At 60.6% G+C, this 17,562-nt stretch overlaps 1 protein-coding gene across 1 annotated transcript in view; it reads right to left on the bottom strand.

The window, feature by feature from the left end:
- The window catches only part of SPEG (striated muscle enriched protein kinase), a 38,419-nt gene extending 23,829 nt beyond the window's left edge, over nucleotides 1-14,590 (bottom strand). The window contains 11 exon segments of the mRNA XM_032692774.1: nucleotides 2-173; nucleotides 175-394; nucleotides 441-442; nucleotides 1,502-1,533; nucleotides 1,535-1,683; nucleotides 1,686-1,838; nucleotides 1,841-1,883; nucleotides 2,131-2,231; nucleotides 14,184-14,468; nucleotides 14,471-14,533; nucleotides 14,536-14,590. Of these exon segments, the coding sequence (XP_032548665.1) occupies nucleotides 2-173; nucleotides 175-394; nucleotides 441-442; nucleotides 1,502-1,533; nucleotides 1,535-1,683; nucleotides 1,686-1,838; nucleotides 1,841-1,883; nucleotides 2,131-2,231; nucleotides 14,184-14,468; nucleotides 14,471-14,533; nucleotides 14,536-14,590 (1,275 nt within the window).
- Between the last annotated feature and the right edge of the window lie 2,972 nt (nucleotides 14,591-17,562).

Consider the following 17,562-nt stretch of genomic DNA (forward strand, 5'->3'; position numbering starts at 1 on the left):
ATGCCCGGACAGAGATGCGGCCAGATGTGTCACTCATTGGTGTCTGGGGACGGGACTCTTGTGTGCTGCCCTGTGAGTACCCAGAGGACTTGGGCCTCTTGATCTTCTCCTCGTACTCCTCAGGGACAACGTCCTGGTACTCAACTGGCACTGAGGACTCTTCCGAGGGGTCACGGTGTGAAGGAGGGGACGCCAGGGCCACGGGCAGCAGGCTGGGATGTAGCACCAGTGGGCGGTGGCAGGCACGTGCCAGCACGGGGAGATGGTGAGCGGACGATGGGTGGCTTGGCAGTCAGTGGCAGGGCAGCGGGGGATCTCGGGGGCTCTGCCCCAGGCTTTGGAGAGACAGGGCCTCTGTGGAGGTCATCTCTCCGGTAGCCCCCTGGGGATGCTGCTGCAAGGGCAGAGACAGAGGAGCATGGTTCAGAGCCCACCCTCACACCTGGCTGCATCCCAGCTCCCAGCCTGCACCACAGTGCCCAATGGGACATGGCAAGGGGGGCAGACAGTCAGAGCAGCTATGGAGCATGGGAGCCTCAAGGAGCCCTGGTGAGGGCATCCGGTCATCCCAAGGCCACTGGGAGCTGGCTGAGTTATGTGAGAGTCCTGGGCTGCTGGAACACAGCCATGTCCCCTTGCCCAGGAATACTCACGTGGGGCAGCAGGGTGATGCTGGAATACCCAGTGAATGCCCTCCTCCAGAGCCACCATGCAGACAGGACCCAGGGCTGGGGGGTGCCCCAGTTTGCTGGAGTGTCTTAGTGTGCCGAGGCAGGGCAGCACAGGCCAGCATTTCCCACAAGACAGAGGGGGTCCCCAAGGCTACAAGCCCTGCCTGTGCACATGCTGCTGTGGGCCCATCCTCCCACCCCACTGCCCACAGAGGGCCTCAGCAAATGCACAGCAGAAATCATAAGGTGGAGATGAGGTTCTGGTGGAACAAGCAGCCTTGAACAAAAAAAAGGGCGGGATGGAAGTCGAAGGAGTAGGCCTGCAGGGATGGGAACCAAAGGTGGCAGGGAGGGACAGGGGCTCTGAGCACGTCAGCAGGACCTCCGGAAGCAGCATGTCCCTGGCCCCTACTGCCATCCCTATGTGGTGAGGCTGTTGGTGATAGAGACTTGTCAGTGAGTGTCCCAGACTGCCGTGCACCTCCAGTTTCCTGACACCCTAGGCTGCACAGAGTGCCATGTCTCAGTTGGATGGGAAACATCCATGGCACAGTCTGTGGGTGGGATACTGTGGCTCACGCAGTGGCGCAGAGGACACCCCCAGCCTCAACCTGGACACAGCAGAAAGGGACCCCACCCTACATCACCCCTAGCCTCGGTTGCTCCCACCTCCTCACTAGAAACAGGTTGCCTATTGCTCAGAGTCCCCACTCCTCATCCAGGATGGTAAAGGCAAAGAAAGCCCAGGCAGAGGGGTGGAGATGGCTGCAGGGATTGGAAGGAGATGGCCCCAGCATGATGTCCCTCCATGTGCTTCCCTGGCTACTTACACGTGGAGCGAGAGCGCCCGTCCTCGGTACAGGGCTGAAGGCGCTGCCGTAGGGTGTCGCTGGCCACTGAAAGGCTATCCTCCGACCCCAGCTTGTGCCCACCAGATTAGCCCGTGATGCCCGCACCAGCGGCTCCACACCCAGGTGCCGGACCTCGGCGCCACGTGGGGCCGGTGTGTTGCTTGCCTTGGGGTTCCCTGTGGCTGCGGCCAGGCAGCGGGGCGGAGGTAGGGTCCCCGTGAGGGAGGCTGGCATCTGTCTCCTTCTCCACCCACGGTCTGCTGGCTGCCGGACCAGCTGGAGCGCTCCTCTGCCTGTGACAGGGCCAGCACCGAGGTGGCGTCGTGTTCATGGAGGCGTCCACGATGGTGTCAGAACCCACCTGAAAGGAGAGGGATGAGCCGACACCAGGTGCATGTGGAGACAAGCCCAGTACCCTGCTTGAAGAGGGCTGAGCCACCATGGGGTGTCCCAACATGTCCTGAGCAGCACCCTACTGCCTCAAGCCCTCTCCCCTTTGCATGGGTGGATCACAGTTCCCCTCCATGGAGACCCTTGAAGCTGGGCCAGCAGAGCCTTGCAGGGATTCATGTCCAGCAGCTAGTGCTGGTCTCTGTGCCAGCACCGGCATCCTGCTCACCCGTGGGGGTGCTGAAGGCCGTCTCATCCTGGAGATCGCTGCGCTGTGTCACCTGGGGGTCGCTGGATTCATCCTCGCCTGTCTCCGAGTCTGGGATGGAAAGGGGAAAGCAGGTGGTGAAGGAACACGGAGACAGCAGACCACACTGGCACCGCCCCTTGCAGACCCACTGGCTCCAGAAGCAGGAGAGCAGTGCCCAGGCAGCTCGAGGGCAGGGGCCATGATCGTGACCTGCAGGGACAAGCTGCCAGTAGGGAAAGGCAGGACTGAGAGTGGAAAGTGCAGCAAGGTAAAGGCAGGCAGGAAGGACAGGCAAAACAGGCAGGAGCAGCATTAGATGATGGGAGAAAGGGAGACAGTGCCAATGATGGGAATGCAGCTGGCAGAGGTGGCATGGGGATGAAAAGGCAGAGCAGGGGGATAATGGTGGTGATGGGGCAGGGTGGCAGGCTGGGGCACAGGGCCACTATGGGTACAGAGCTGGCATCAGGAAGGGGTCTTCCTACCGTAGCTTTGTTTCCTGCAGGAGCGGAAAAACTTCGCTTCCATAGGGGCAGCAAGAGAGAGAGAGACATCAACACCCGGTTATCGGCCCGGCCTGCAGAGACGCGGGGGGCAGCAGGGAGGGCCCTCGTCCCCAGCATTTCCCCACCGTGTCTCCAATCTGCACCATATTCACTGCATGCCACTCCAGCACTGCACAGAGACCCTCTTCACACACTCCCTCACCACCTGTACAGTGCACAGCACCATCCCCTCCCCATGCCACAGCCACATCCTGCCCAGCAGGACAGCCATCTCCTTCCCTGGAGCTGCTGGCCTCACCACTGCAGTATCCATACATTGCTATGCTTCACAGGACACTGCAGCCTGGGACTGGACCTCCCAGTATATGCCCCAGATGGGTGCTCTGAGGGTGCTGGAGTACATGGAGATGCGTGTCCATGCCCAAGAAGCCTCCCTCTGGCATGTACATGTGCATCCCCTGCCTCACCATTGCAAGTGCTTCACAATACAGCTGTGCTGTGGGGCACAGCTGCGGTTAAAAGCCAAGATGCTCAGGGCAGGGCATCAGTAAGAATCTCCCCACGGCAGGATGTGGCAAGGTCAGATCAGTGTCATCCTAATGTCCCATTCTAGGAAAGCCAGTGTGATGCTGCCAGGGAGAGACTGAGTTTCCTCCTTGCCACTGCTCGAGCTCTCGCAAGCTGCCACGACAGACACCTGCAGTAGGAACATGTCCCCTGCCCTACAACTGCTCCCTCCCCTGCACTGACAAGGCATAAGGGGGGGCCACACGCTTCCTCCATTCCAAGACACCCCTCTGCAGCCCAGCACACCGTCAGCTGCCCCATGCACGACACTGCCATTGCATCAGGCTCCCCATCCTGGCCACAACAGCCTGGCAGCCCTTAGGAAGTAGAGCTGCAGGGCCAGAAGCAGACCAGCCTTGTGGGAACATTATGAGTCCCTGGCTGACCAGGACCCTATTTTGGGTTGGCAAGATGCAGCCCAGCCCTGCCTAGCCTCTGCTCGATGCCCCATGCAGCATGGTGGAGGACCCCCATCCTGGCACACTTGGGGTGGTGGGGGGAGTCAGTTCCTGGTAACTCAACGCACCATGCGTGAAGCGCCCAAAGCGCCGCGAGTGGCCTGTCTTCTGCAAAGGAAAAGAGAAGAGAGTGTTACCCATGGCAGGCGATATGCACCTGCTCGCACACGCACACACACACACTGCTGGCATGGCGCACCCGCACGCACACAACCCCACCCTGACACACGCAGCACTGCTCACACCCACAGCTGCTCGCACACAGTCCGGCACAGTGCACGTGGTGCTGCTCACACCCTCCCACTGGCAGGGCACACCCGGCACCACACACACCACACTCGCTGCACACCCGCAGGGTACCCACAGGCACACACCCCCACACGCACACGAGATGGATGGTGTAGGTGGGCACGTGTAGCGCATGCCCAGCCATGCACACACACTCACATACACCTGGCGCGCACGCACATACACACAGAGTCCCCCTGGTGATGGCACTGTGCACCCTATCCTTGCACCTCAGCCCATGCCAGGAGTAACAGCCTGGGCAGCACAGGTGTCCTAGAACCGCTGCCTGTAGCCAGCACCACCTGCAGCAAGGTCTTTGCCTGGGCTGCTGCCAATGCCCCTTCAAAGCACCCAGCCAGTGTGGAGACTGGGCCAGCAAAATGTCTTTCAGGCACTGGCCCAGGCACTGCCATGGGCACTGTCCAGCCACTGTCCCCCATCCCCAGAGGAAGCTGGGCCAGTTGCAAGAGAGGCTGCCTGGCACATGCGCACGGAACTGGCCCATCAGTGCAGGGCTGAAGTGTAAGGGGTTGTGCTCAGCCCACGCTGTCTGGGCAGGCAGGTGGGACCTGAGCATGGTTTGGAGATGCCAAGAGCTCCCTGCCAACTTGGCTGCCCTCTGTGCCGCAGCCCAGGGCTTGGCACCTACTTGCCAAGGGAGGGACGGGCTAAGGGCAGCCTGTCTGCCAGGCTGTGCACCAGCACCATCTCCCAGGAAAGCAGAGGGATGGGGGTGATCTCCAAGGCAGGCAGGAGCGGGAATGTGGAGTGCGACAGGCAGGATTGGGCTGCCAGGACTAAGCATCCTTCCCAGCCAGTCTGGGTGACAGGGTCTTCCCAGGACACTGACATCCCCTGCCCTATCTCCCCAGCGTGGAGCTAGGGCTGGACACCCAGCTGTCTTAAAGCCCTTTGTTCTGCCAGCCCCTCCTGCCCCCCACAGCTCCCAAGCAGGTCATGGACAGCTAGACCCCAGGGACAGCCAGCCACCAGGAACAGACAGCCAAGCATGGCCAGCAGTTAGTTGCCCCTTGGAAGGGCAGCAGCTCATTTTACATGTCCCAAAGCTGTTGCACTGTAGCAGCAGCCCCAGAACATGGGCAAATTTGGGGGCTCCACCAGCCCCCTGCTTGCATCAGTGCTGGCCAGAGGGCAGTGGCTGCACGAGACACATTTGTATTCAGGCTGAGCCAGGCTTCACCTCCCCTCCTCGGCTGACTGTGCTGGTTCTTGCTGCAGCCCATCTTCCAGCCAGGGGAAAGATAGATGAGTGATTAACTGCACCATCGGCGGATAATTCCCCCATTAAAAAATGAAAATGCAATTGAGTGCCATTATCGGGTACTCTTGTGGCTTCCCAGGGACTGGCGCCATCGGCTCCCCATCAAATATGGTGACTGCACCAGCAGACCTGGGCTGGGCTCTGTTGCCAGAGCTACGAGACCCCTCCCCTCTGCCCCACAACTGGTCCCTGTGGGATCAGGGCTCCCCACAGACTGGACCTGCCTCGGGCACACAGCACCCACCCACAACCCATCAGGGAGCAAGCACTGGGTGATGCAGTGTCACCCCCAACCAGGAGGTGAAAAGGGGGCAGGAGCAGCTCGGGGCTCACTGTGGGCCGAGGTCTGCACAAAGGTGACAGATGGAGAGCAGAGGTGATTCTCCTACCTGAGATTTCATTGCACTTGGGGTGGAGGAGCCCCAGGAGCATGCTCTGTGCCTACCCAGCCCAGGGTGGAGAGAAGAGCTGGCTGAGACCAGCACCCAGTTTCAGCCCTGCCCCACAGGGCAGCTAGGTGAGGTCTTCTTCCCTTGTGCTAGACATGGATCCACCTGCTCAGGTTAGGGTCCTGCCCTGGCCCAGGTATGGGACATCCCTCACCATGGCCATAGGGCCAAGAGGAGTCAGGGGAGTGAAGAGTTCCTGGGACCATGGAGCCTGCCACACCTTACACCGTGTGGAGCTCAGCACCACACGGCACTGGTGCCACTCGTGTGAGACAGGCAGACAAGGAGCAGGGATGCAGAGAGTGGAGAGGGAATGTGTGGCTTGCCTGATGCAGAGACACAGCCACTGTGGGTGTTCTGATACTCCCCCATGCTCGGCCAGTGGTGCAGGACCCTGCCCCACCACACGGGCAAGCCCCTGGGCTTGCTGCCCCCAAGGGCATATGGGGCAGCCAGGCTGTGCAAACTCCCCTGCCCCAGAGGGACGCCCAACATCTGGCTCCCAGCTCCCCTGCAGATCTGTATCCCCCCAGTGCATCCTGCACCCCTGGGAAGGAGCTGCGGGTGACAGCCGCTCCCCGGTCCCTTCTGGGCACCAGGCGGGGTGACAGCGGGGGAGGCTATGTGCCCGCATTGGGTCTATATGCCTCGGGGAACTGGGGCTGGGGGGCTCCCTGGAAGTATGCTCTCCATCCTCCACCCCCCGCCGAGGCCAAGTGACGTCCTTGTTCCTTGCTCGGCAGCGGAGCGTGCGGCGGCCCGCGGAGGAGCCTTGCCTGTGCCAGGCATGGCTCCTGACGCGGAGGGGATGACGCATGCAAAGCCTCGTCTCCAGCTCCGTGACCACCGGCAGCGGGGCTGGGGGAGCCATGAAGCAGCCTCCATTTCCCCCCGGCTCCAGAGGGCAGCGAGGGGAGAGAGCGGCGTGGGGGAAAGCCCCCGACGGGTGTCCCGTCCTGGCTGCTGGCACAGGCGGTGCTGAGCCCCTGCCCCCTGCCCCTCCTGCCCGGGGCTGGCGAGGCCAGGCAAGCAGCTGGCGGCTCTGCAAGCAGGGCTGGAGCCGGCGATGGGCAAAGCCCTGGGAGCTCCGGCGGTAACGGCAGGGCTGGAGGAACATCCCCATCCCCATCTTTATCCCCATCCCCACTAGCATCCATTTGCATCCCGATACGCTCCCGGCACTGCCCCTCCTCCCGGCACCCGCCGGCGCGGCAGCCCAGAACCCTTACCTGGAAACGCTTCTTCACCCAGATCTTCTTCATGCTTCTGCAGAGCCCTGCTGGCGCGGTGACACCGGCTCAGGCCCGTCAGGACGGCAGCCCGCTCCCGGCGGGGTCCCCTCTGTCAGCACGCCGGGAGGGCAAGCGGTGCTCCATGCATCCTCCACCGCCGGCAGCCAGAGGACGGTGGGAGGGAGAGAAGGGGCTAGCCAGGTTGGGCTCTCAGAAGGGCTGGAGCATGAAGCATCACGGAGCGCTCCTCCCTCCATCCTTCCCCGCCTGCCTCCGCCTCCGCCTCCCCGCCAGCCCTGGCACACAGTGACAGCGGCGGGGACAGGCAGGGCACAGGTGGTGCCGTCGTTGCGGGGGAAGGGGGGAGAGGTGCAGCTGGGGAGGGCACATGGCCTCCCCTCCTCTGGCTTAGGCTGTACAGCACCCAGGAGTCCGAGTCCCTTGACGGCAATGTGGCTGTACCATTGTTCTCCATCCTGCCCCACAGCTTGGGACAGGGGTTCTTCTCTCCTAGGACACAGACCACTACTGCAGCTCCCACATGAAGGCCAACTGGGATAGCAACAGCACAACACACCACGCCAGCACTCCATGTGCTACCTCCAAAGTGTCCCAAACAGGGCAGTTTCACTGCCACAGCTGCCACAAACCCTGCACCTAGCAGCACAGCCACAATGTGCTATGGCACTGCCCAGCCAAGATCCAGGTTTGCCATCACTCTGCCAGCCTCCACGCAGTCCCCCACATCTTCCAGTCACTGGCAATGCAGAAAGATCCCCTTACCAAGACAGGTGTGGGTCACAGTGCTGCTGACCTGCTTGTACGTGACAGGAGCTAATATGGGCACAGTCCTTCACAGCAATCCTCCTGACAAACCACATGGTCTCCAGCCCCAAGCACCCAGTGCTCTAGGGCAGACCCGCCCCCCAGGTGCCTCAGGGCCCACACAGGATGACAGGGCTGGGCTGCTCAGCCCTGGGGTAGCATCACTGCCTTGTGGCTGGGGACACAATCTTGACCAGGGAAGGTAGGTTGTTCTCCCTGCCCATGTGGCATGACACACCCCAGACATCCTGTGTGCTGGGGTGAGGACCCACAGCACAGCTCAGAGCCAAGAGTGGGTGCCCAGGACTGAGCTGTGATGGGGCTCCTGAGCTGTGGGTGGGAGTCCCCAGTGAGGCTGGTCAGGGCCATTAAGACCTATTAGTGCTCCTGGGGTGCTGGCACACCTTCCTTAGCTGACTGTCCCCACCCTTGCTGGCCTATCCCTGTTCTCCGGGTGATGCTGCAAATAGGATAGAGGGGCAGTCCCAGCCCCACAGCCTCAGTAGGGCCTGCCCTGCCTGCCATGCCACCCACAGCTCTTGGTGCCCCACAGCTCAGTGCCCTGCCTCACCAACTCACCAAACCCCACCATGCTCATCAGCCCCCTTCCCAGGCTCCTGGATAGGCTGCCAAGGTCCCAGCCCCATCAGCTGTTTGCGCTGCCTCCTCCCACTGCAGAGCATCCATGGGGACACTGCTGGAGGCCTCCCCACCCAGTGCTTGGCCCCATGCTGTTCACCTGTCCCCTGGGGAGGCAGCCACCCCACAAATGGCTGCACACAGGCATCACGCTCCCCATTATCCTTGCAGCGCTGGCAGATTTTTTCTGCTTCCCTCCCAGCTCATGACTCCAAACGTGAGGCTTTTCATGACTCCATAATAACTTGCAAATTACCCAGTACAAAAGTAGCTGTTTATACAACATTTCTGTCAGTCGACAATTCGAGTGATGCTGCGGGGTTTCCGTGGAGACCCCGTACGTCAGATGAGTCCTACAATGCCAGAACTGGCATTAAGGGAACCTCCCGTCAGAGCCAGAGGTCTCTGTTGGGCTCCCCAGCACTGGGACAAGAGATGGGTACCCTGAGCCAGGGGCCAGGTAAAGAGGTGAATTATGGGGCTCATGTCTGTCAGAGTACCTGCACCCAGGGTTTCCCTGCCAGGTGCTGTCACCCTGGCTGTGCATGCCTGTGATCCTGATGCATACCCACACAGCCTGTTTTTTTCACACTCCAGTGGGATTAAAAGCCTCATCAGGGATGCTGGGAAGAAGCACCAAGGCTTGGATTTGGCACATGGTGGTGCCAGGGCAAGGGTGCTGTCACCACAGCACCCTCAGGTCCAGCCTCAGCGCTGGCCCCCAGGGAGCAACCATCTGTATCCAGCCAAAATATAGTCACTCTTGTATCCTCCGACTGACAGATCTGCTGCCTCACTGGCCACGGCTCCTGGCTGGCTGGGCACAAAGCCCTTCCCTGCAACTGTGGCTCTGTAGCCATCCCTCAGCAAAAGCCTCAGGAGTGACTGGTCTGCCCCAGAGATGCTGCACTCCTGGGAATAACTGGGTCACCTCCAAGGGGCTGTGCCAGCTGCAGGGACCACAAAAGTCCTTTCCAGAGGCAACAGCACCTGCAAATCCCTGCTCCAGGGCAAAGCCAGAGTCTGCAGAAGGGGTCTTATGGGAGGTGATGGCTGCCTGCACCCCGGACAGCCCCTCTGCCCTGCCCCAGCCCGGGGGCAGTCCTGACACTGCCCTGCTCCTGTGCAGGGTCAGGGACATAGGGCAGGGGATGGGAGCCAATGCAACCGTAACATGGACAAGAGGCAGAGCTGGAGCAGGTCACCCGTTGGCCACCCAGCTCCAGCTTCACCCACTGGACATGCATTGGCCCTGAGCAAGGCAGACAGCAAACATTTGCTCAAAATGCAGAATCAATTCCACTGTTCCAAGAATCGAAGCTCTCTGTGTCTTGCTGGGCCTCTTAGGAGCCCTGTATGGATCCTGATCCAGCACCACATCTCCAGCCTGGCACCAGCGCCCGGGCCCCAGCCAGCAGCCCACTTTTCTACGTGCTTGAATAATTGATGTTGGTGTGTGCATGCAGCATCTTGGGTAGGAGGAGATCAGGGCATGAATCTTTCATGCATTTGCACCTTCTGGAGCTGCTGGGGATGGTCTGCAGGAAGAGGTGATGTTCTGGGAGCCTGGGAAGGTGGGGACCATCCCAGTCCCATGGGGGGATGGTCCCCAGAGCAGGACAGCAGAAGGCATTTCATCTCTGCCCTGCCAGCCTCACTCCTAGCATTCCCCTTCCAGGACTGAGGGCTGGCTGCATGCAGCGGGTGGGGAAAAGCAGGCAAGAGTGCAGGCAGCAGGGTGGAAGTAACCAGCCCCTTCCAGTGCTACCATGCCAGGGCAGTAACTTTTGGTGTCAGGAGGCAGGAGGGGCACTGGGAGTGCTGGGCAGCCCTGGGAGGAGGAAAAAGGCTGTCATCCCATCATGCAGTCCTGAACATCGGTGCTATATTACCCAACTGCAGGCCTGGGTTCGCCTCACGCCTGTAACACAAACCCTGAAGCCCACCAGAATCTGAAGGGGACCGGCACATTCCTCAGCAAAAATAACCCCCCGGCAGCAGGCGAGAGGGCAGGGGTGGAGGTGACTGACTGGACAGCTGCACCCACCGTCCTGCTCACCGGGGAGCAGCACTCTCACTCCACCAGACCTGGGATGGGGACCCAGCACATGTGGCCACCACACCAGACCCCTGCCCAGATGGCTGGGGGCAGAGCTGGGAGCTGCTCTGGGGTAGCTGGCATTCGACATGGGCATGCCACCACGAAGGTATGGGACTAAATTAGGCACTGAGATAAATGGCCAGAGATGCCGAGCCATCGGGGATACTGTTATCACAGCCATCCCCAGTGTGGTTCATTGTCATCGCCATGCACCACCAGCTGAAAAATAACACTTACACTGTCCCACTGTAACTCCCTGCACAGGAAGGGGCTTTGCAGGGCCACCGTACACAAGCAGCTCCTGCCCCCAAATCCAGGCGGGTGCAAGCTGTTCCTTGGGCAGAGGAAAGGTTCCAAGGCAGTTTGATTGCTGAGTCCAGGTGGAGGCAAACAGAGCAAGACTCTGCACTTGGAGCCCAAGATGGACACATCCAACCTTGAAACAAGAGGCAGCTTGGATGGGGAGGATCAGCAGTGCTGGCACAGTGAGGGAGGGCTGGGCTCTAAAAGGATATTAGCTCAGGTTCTTAAGAGGTGATTTAATCCAGTTTACAGGGAAAAAATTCAGAAGATAAAGCTGAGAGGTGATAGAGGCTTTAGCAAGCCTTGTGGCAGTGGAGCCATGGTGGGGACCAGGGCTAGCTGGAAGGGTGTGGAGGGAGGATCTCTGAATGGACCTGGGAAGCCCCTAGATCAGCCTGGTGGCTGGTGTGAGAAGGGTCAATGCACCCTACCTGCACCCATGGAGCCAGGGCATGAGGGAGAACCTCATGCAGCAGGAGAAGGACAGAGCAATGGGACAAGGGGAAGACGGCATGGTACAGTGGGGATGGTATGCCCCTGGTAGCCCGTGCCCCTGGCTGTCTGGACAGCCCCACACATGGCTCCCCACTCCCCTTGCCGAGCACTGACGCACTCAGGAACCTGGGAGAAGAGCAGGAGAAATCATTAGTGGGGTGGAGCGACAGATTCAGGGCAAGAGATTAGAAGAGCTAAATTGGGCTTGTGTGAGCAAGGGGGACCTGCTGAGGCTGGTGCAGAGGAGCTGCCAGGGCTGAGTGCAGAGATGGGCAGCATGGAGCCCCCTTAGCACCTGAGCCACCCTGGGAGAGCTGATGCTGGCCCCATGAGGAGATGCAGCCTGGCCTGTGCACCACAGAGAAAAGGGAGAGGACTGGACTCTGTGCCCACCTGAGACCACAACCCATCAGAGGCAAATGGAGCAAGGGCATCCCAATACCTCTAGACACAGGGATTGAGACTGCAAGTCCAGAGAAAGACTTCATCCTGCCCGGGACCTTGCACACATTTCCCTTGCCCCACAACTGGCTGATGACTGGCTCACAGAGTGCCCCAGGGAGCAAGGATGCCGTGTCCCTTCCCAGTATAAGGATAGCGGAGCCATGAGTGAACTTCCACAATCCTGGAGAGCTAGGTCTCGGTGGGAAGTGTGTGCGGGCCCTAAGCAACCAGGGCCTCTATGCCAGAGGCCAGTGAGCCATGGCACATGTCCCGGCAAGGTGTCAGGGCAGATGGGTGTAGAGCGGTGACACAGCTCCTCTCTTTTCACACAATGACCTGTCTCACTGCTCAGCTGGTGGCAGGGAGAAAGTGGCCACAGGAGGTGAACACGTTGAGAGCCAGAACCCCTCATTGGGGCCAGGTGATAGGGCTGGACCCCCACTGCATCCCATCCATCACCTCCACATCAGCATCCAGCAGGACATGGTGCTCCCTGGGCACGTCACACCACAGAGACTCTTCTGCCCTGGTGCGGGGACAAACCCACATTGAGGGCTGCTCTGCTCCTCACCCATCCCTGTGCCCCAGATCATGCACAGCACCAGAGGCATCTCTGCCGCAGGGCTGGTTTTTTGGGTGCCTGTTTGCTCAACGGTGGTGCATCCACGGCCAAGAGCCTGCTGGGAGGAGTGCCCATGGCAGGGTGACATTCACACTGCACGTTAGGCAATCCTGGCTTGCTCGGTCCCTCCCTCAGCTGTCCCAGAAAGGCGGTGGTGAGGGCCAGCAGCTGGGAATTGGGAGGCAGGGACAAGTGCGTCAGCACAACGGGAACGGGCACCTGGGGAATCAGGCTGGGCCATGCTGCTGGGCAGAGGCAGTGAGGCCCAGGCTGGTGTGGCCATGGTGAGGTGCAGCTGCACACCAGAGTGTGAGAACAGGGTGATGCCCTGCTGCCCCACCCCTGGGACAGTGCCTGTCTCCCATTCTGCACACATCGCACCACACATCCGACTGCACAGTGACACCATCCCAAAGGTGTGATGTACAGTCACTCTCTGCAGACCTACTGCAGGGCAGGACCCCTCTTGCATGCTTCTCCAATCCTCCTGTTATCCCACCAGGCTCGTGAGCAGCACATACATCTTCTTCCATCCTCCAAACACCACTTTTCCAGACTCCTGGCTCTCAGAGCACAATACCTCCTATTCCTCCAGTGCTCCTCTTCAGCACTGCCAGCATTCCTTCTGACCTTCCACTGCCATCCAGTCCCCCCTCAAGGGACAACATCTCTGGTGGGCCTCCTGTGCTGCAGCTCCTTCCCTGGAATCTCGGGCTCAGCATTGCTTTCCTCACTCCCTGCCCTCATTGTCCCTGTGCAGCAGCTCATCTCACATTTCAGAGCAGTGCCACCAGCCTCCACATTTCCCAACGCTTCAATGTCTCAAGCAGGTTGCATCCATCCTCCATGGGGAAATGGCCTCCATTTGTGGCAGGGAAGATTTAGTACTGGAACAGGATGCCCAGGGAAGTGGTGAGTCACCATCCCCAGAGGTATTTAGAAGACATGCAGTTGTGTCACTTGGGGACGTGGTTTGATGATGGACTTGACAGGTGATGGGTTAACAGTTGTACTCAATGATCCTAGAGGTCTTTTCTGACACAAATGATTCTATGACGTGATTCCATGATGATGGGGCAGAGTGGGCTGAGCCCCAAACCTACCTGGCCCTGTACAGGATGAGGCCCACTCCCTGTCTGGCTGCTGCACTCCGGGGTCATGGTGATGAGCAGAGGAGCTGTCACAGGGACCAGCAAATGCTGTTTGATTTTCCTTGGCTAATTAACCACTAGGTCCCGCCCACTGCAAGGCACAGGCTCCACCTACTTGCCAGCTCTACCTCTTACCGTGTTGTGTTCCTCCACCCAGCCCCACCGGGGTCTCTGTTTTCCCAGTGCAGCTCCAGTGCCTGGTAAAGCTGTGATGGTGATACCACAGAAGTTCTGCCCACGGACAGCTGGTGCTCAGGGTGTATTGGGGACCGTGTTGGTAGCTGTGGTAGGTGGTACCACCAGTGCCATGTGCCCAACACCCATACCTGTCTCTCTCTGTCTCTATCTCTCTCTCCTCCTGCCCGAGCAGGCTTGGCATCACATGCTTCTGACACCTCTGTGCCCAGCCCTGGCACCCAGCCTTGCCTGGCAGTGGGTACTGCAGCCACATGCTCACTCCAGGCTGGAGAGCCACCCTGGTGCTACCGGCACTGGGCACCCCAGCCTGCAGTAGGGTGAAAACAGCAAAGCTCAGCAGCCCTGTCTGGCCCCAGGGCACGCACTGAATCAAGAGCTCGCAAAGCACCTCTGCCACCCTCGGCAAACCTGTGCCCCCATCTGTGCCAGCATACCTGTGCTGGCAGCCACGCCACCCTTACCTTCCATGTCAATGATGGCCAGCACAGCACTGGTCATGGCTTCTCCCCGCTCATTTTCAGCGACGCATGTGTACACGCCGGCGTCCTCCTTCTTGCTGTCTCGGATCCAGAGGGTGCCATACTCCTCCCCGCCCTGGGGCAGCTGCTCTTGGTTTCGGTACCAGCGGAGGCTGGGCCGGGGGTTGCCCACAACCACCACCCGTAGCCGGATGTCACAGCCAGTGCCGATTGCAGCGTTCTTCAGTTTCCGCACAAAACACGGTGCTGCCAGACGAACCGGGCCTCCTCGGGCACTGCCGGTTCCACTGTGACCTTGGCACGCTTTGGGGGGATGCCAGGGCTCGGCGGGCTGCACGGGGCTCCCCACCATCCCTACTTGTGCCACCACGTCCCTGTGCTCGGTGCATGGTCTGCAGCTCCCCCCACCACCACCCGTGACTCCCTGTCACCCCAAACCAGCACGTTGTGCCCCTCTTCTCCCCCTGCTTGCAGTCTGGGGGTGTTGTGTGCCTGCCAGAGGCACCGGGGCAGTAGCAGCCCCCCGGTCCTGATGCTGTCTAGTTCGGCGTCTCCCCCCACAGCCTGCAGCCCTGAAGGTCGAAGTGCTGTGGGCAAGCAAGGGGCTATATTAGGCCGGGGTCGGCCCAGCCACTGCTCACCGAGAGCCCAATGCAGCGTGGCACTCACACCCCATGCTCCGCTGCGACCCCAAGCCCGCCCTGCACCTCGGCACCTGCTCCTTGCCAGCCTGGGTACGAGTCCCACGGCGCCGGCCGCTCGCTGAGCCGTCCCAGTGCTGGGGCCGTGGCGTCCCCCCCCCTCACCCGTCCCGTCCTGCACGGCCCCCGGCGAGCTGTGCTCTCTCTGCCCCCTCTCCTGAAGTGGCAGCTGCCTCTGATATGTCACATTCCTTGGCTAGGCTCCCCTTCTCCACGCCTGCTGCCCTGGGCCTGCAGCTCAGCTCCACTTGCAAAGATAGAAAAGGGCCAGCACCTTTCCATATTAGCAGAGAGGCTCGTGGGGAACCTAGCCTACCTCCCCCTCTTCCCCTTCTCCGGCAGTGTCATTGGATCAGGGCAGAGAGAGACCCTGGCGGCATGTGGAGGGAAAGGACACCATCATACTTCCTGCAACGCGAGACCCCAGGCAGGAGACAGCCTGAGGGGCCCCCTTCGTCCCATTCCCAGCAGGCAGCAGAGGCGGGATCCCAGCATCCCTGATGACCTCAAATCCATCCTCCCAGGGGGCTGCAAACACAACAAGATGCTATTTCCCTCACCAAGCCCCTGCCTCACTTCCTAAGGGTAACCAGAGTCCTGGTCAGCCCTGCTTGGAGCAGGAGCACCCCACCATTGGTTTTTGGGGCACCCCATTGGAGCTCCCACATGCTGTGCTCCAGGCAGCAAGCAGCCAGACTGTCTGTAACAGATGCTGCCTGGCCACCCCCGGGCAAGGCAGGGCTTCCCCATCTCTGGTGTGATGGCACCTGGCCCCAGCCCGCCCTCGCCAGGGCTGTAAATCTGGGTGAACAGGACGCCAGCGACATGGCACGGTGCTTCCCAGCTGCAGGCCAGCCCTGATGTCTTTGGCACAGCCCACTGCCACCAGCCCAAAGGTGCCAGCATCAGCTGAGCATCACTAGCAAGGAGAAGACCCCAGGATCTCCCAACTTGGATAGCTGGGGCACAACAGAGTGGGATGCCTTGCTAGACCCACATCCTCACTGCAGAGTGGCTGAGCCAGCCCCAGGGTCTTTGGGAGCTGGAGAAGAAGCCCGGGGAGGCCTGGAGGGCTCTTCCCTGCCACGAAGGAAAAGGAATGCTCTGTCCCCTGCCTGTCCCCAGGGGCTGAGCTCTGTCAGCCTGGGCCAGCAGGGAGGAGGTGTCATCCCTCCCCATCCAGCCTGGGGACTACCCTCGATGTCACAGGGCCACCTGCTGGAGACAGACCTTGAAATCCAACACCCCCTAACTGGGGTTTGACACACTGGCCTCTCCATGAGAGACCCCTCAGCCCTGCTGGTAGCGGCACATGCCTTGTCCTAAAACACCACTCCCTGCCAGGCCCACTGCCCTCCCCGGGATCTGCCTCCTAGCAGAGGAGTGTGAACCCTTCAGCACCTCCTGGGGCAGAACAACCCTGAATTGCTCTCTCCCATGGGATGCTTGACCCTGGGTTCCCTGCAGCATCCCCCATCACTGAGGTGAAGGATGCAAAGCCAAAACTCCTGCATTCTGACCACAGGAGCACGGCACATACATTGGGAGGAAGGTGCTGGCAGGTTGAGGATGCAGGCTGAGCCTGGAATGCAGCATAGGGTGGTGGGTCGATACTCACAGGGTACCAGGGAGGACTTCGATTTGGGATGAGGGGGCTTTGCTTGCAGGTCAGTGACAACTGGGCAGGGCTGTGAAAAGCCCCAGGTAGGTGTGGATTTGGGCAGGGCTGACTCAGATGAAGGCAAAAAGGAGGTGGCTGTAGAGCTAAGGGCCACCAGGACATGGTGTGTGGCCCTGGGTGTGTGTGGGGGACATGGCACCATCACCGAGAGCCCCTCTAAACCTTGTCAGGGCTTGACTGTTACTGCCCCTGTCCAGCAGGGCTCCCCCACCCAGCGCAACTGGGAAATGCACCACCACAGGCAACAAAATGCTCTGGGACACCTTCAGCGTGAGGGCCCGCAGCTTTTGGGGGACCCAGCAGCCAGGGAAGAGCAGCCCAGGGAATTGCTGGCCCCTCCATCCACCTGACCTTGTGATGGCCCCCCCAGGTGCTGCCTCCCCACCACCCACCCTATCTCTGCCCCAGAGATGCACTGAGAGGACAGGGTGATGCTCCGCTGTTTATTTTGGCCGCCTGAAGAGTCACATAGATGTGGTGGGGTGGGGGTGCATTGGGGTGAGGGGGTGGGGATGCCTGCCCTGGCCCCCCGGGCCTCTCTCTGGCTCCTCCCATTCTCTCCCCCCTCTCTCCCATTCACTCACTCCTCCTCTCTCCTATGTCCACCTACGGGTACCCTCTCGGCTCACGAGCCCAGACCCGTGCAGCCTCCAAGCTGCTGGGGGTCCCCGCCATGGTGGGGGGGGCGGGCACTGCCCTCCTCTGCACCACAGGCCTTTATCTTGGCCAGGGGGAGTGAAGGGTCCCAGCCCCCTGGACTGGGGGGGACATGCAATTTGGGAGCCCCCTTGCTCTGAGCCAGGCAGAGAACAAGGGGCTCAGCCGGACCACCCCTAGCTTGTCCCCATCCCTGGCATCGCCACTATGCATCTGGAGAAGTGCCAGCTCCAGGGGGACGGCAGTGCTGCACAGGGGGACTAGTCCCCAGTCCTGTGGAATGAACCCCAAGCCTGTGCCCGGTGTGGGAAGGGGCCTGTGT

The sequence above is a fragment of the Chiroxiphia lanceolata genome, chromosome 7 (genome assembly GCF_009829145.1).
Source record: "Chiroxiphia lanceolata isolate bChiLan1 chromosome 7, bChiLan1.pri, whole genome shotgun sequence".
NCBI classification, from domain to species: Eukaryota; Metazoa; Chordata; class Aves; order Passeriformes; family Pipridae; genus Chiroxiphia; species Chiroxiphia lanceolata.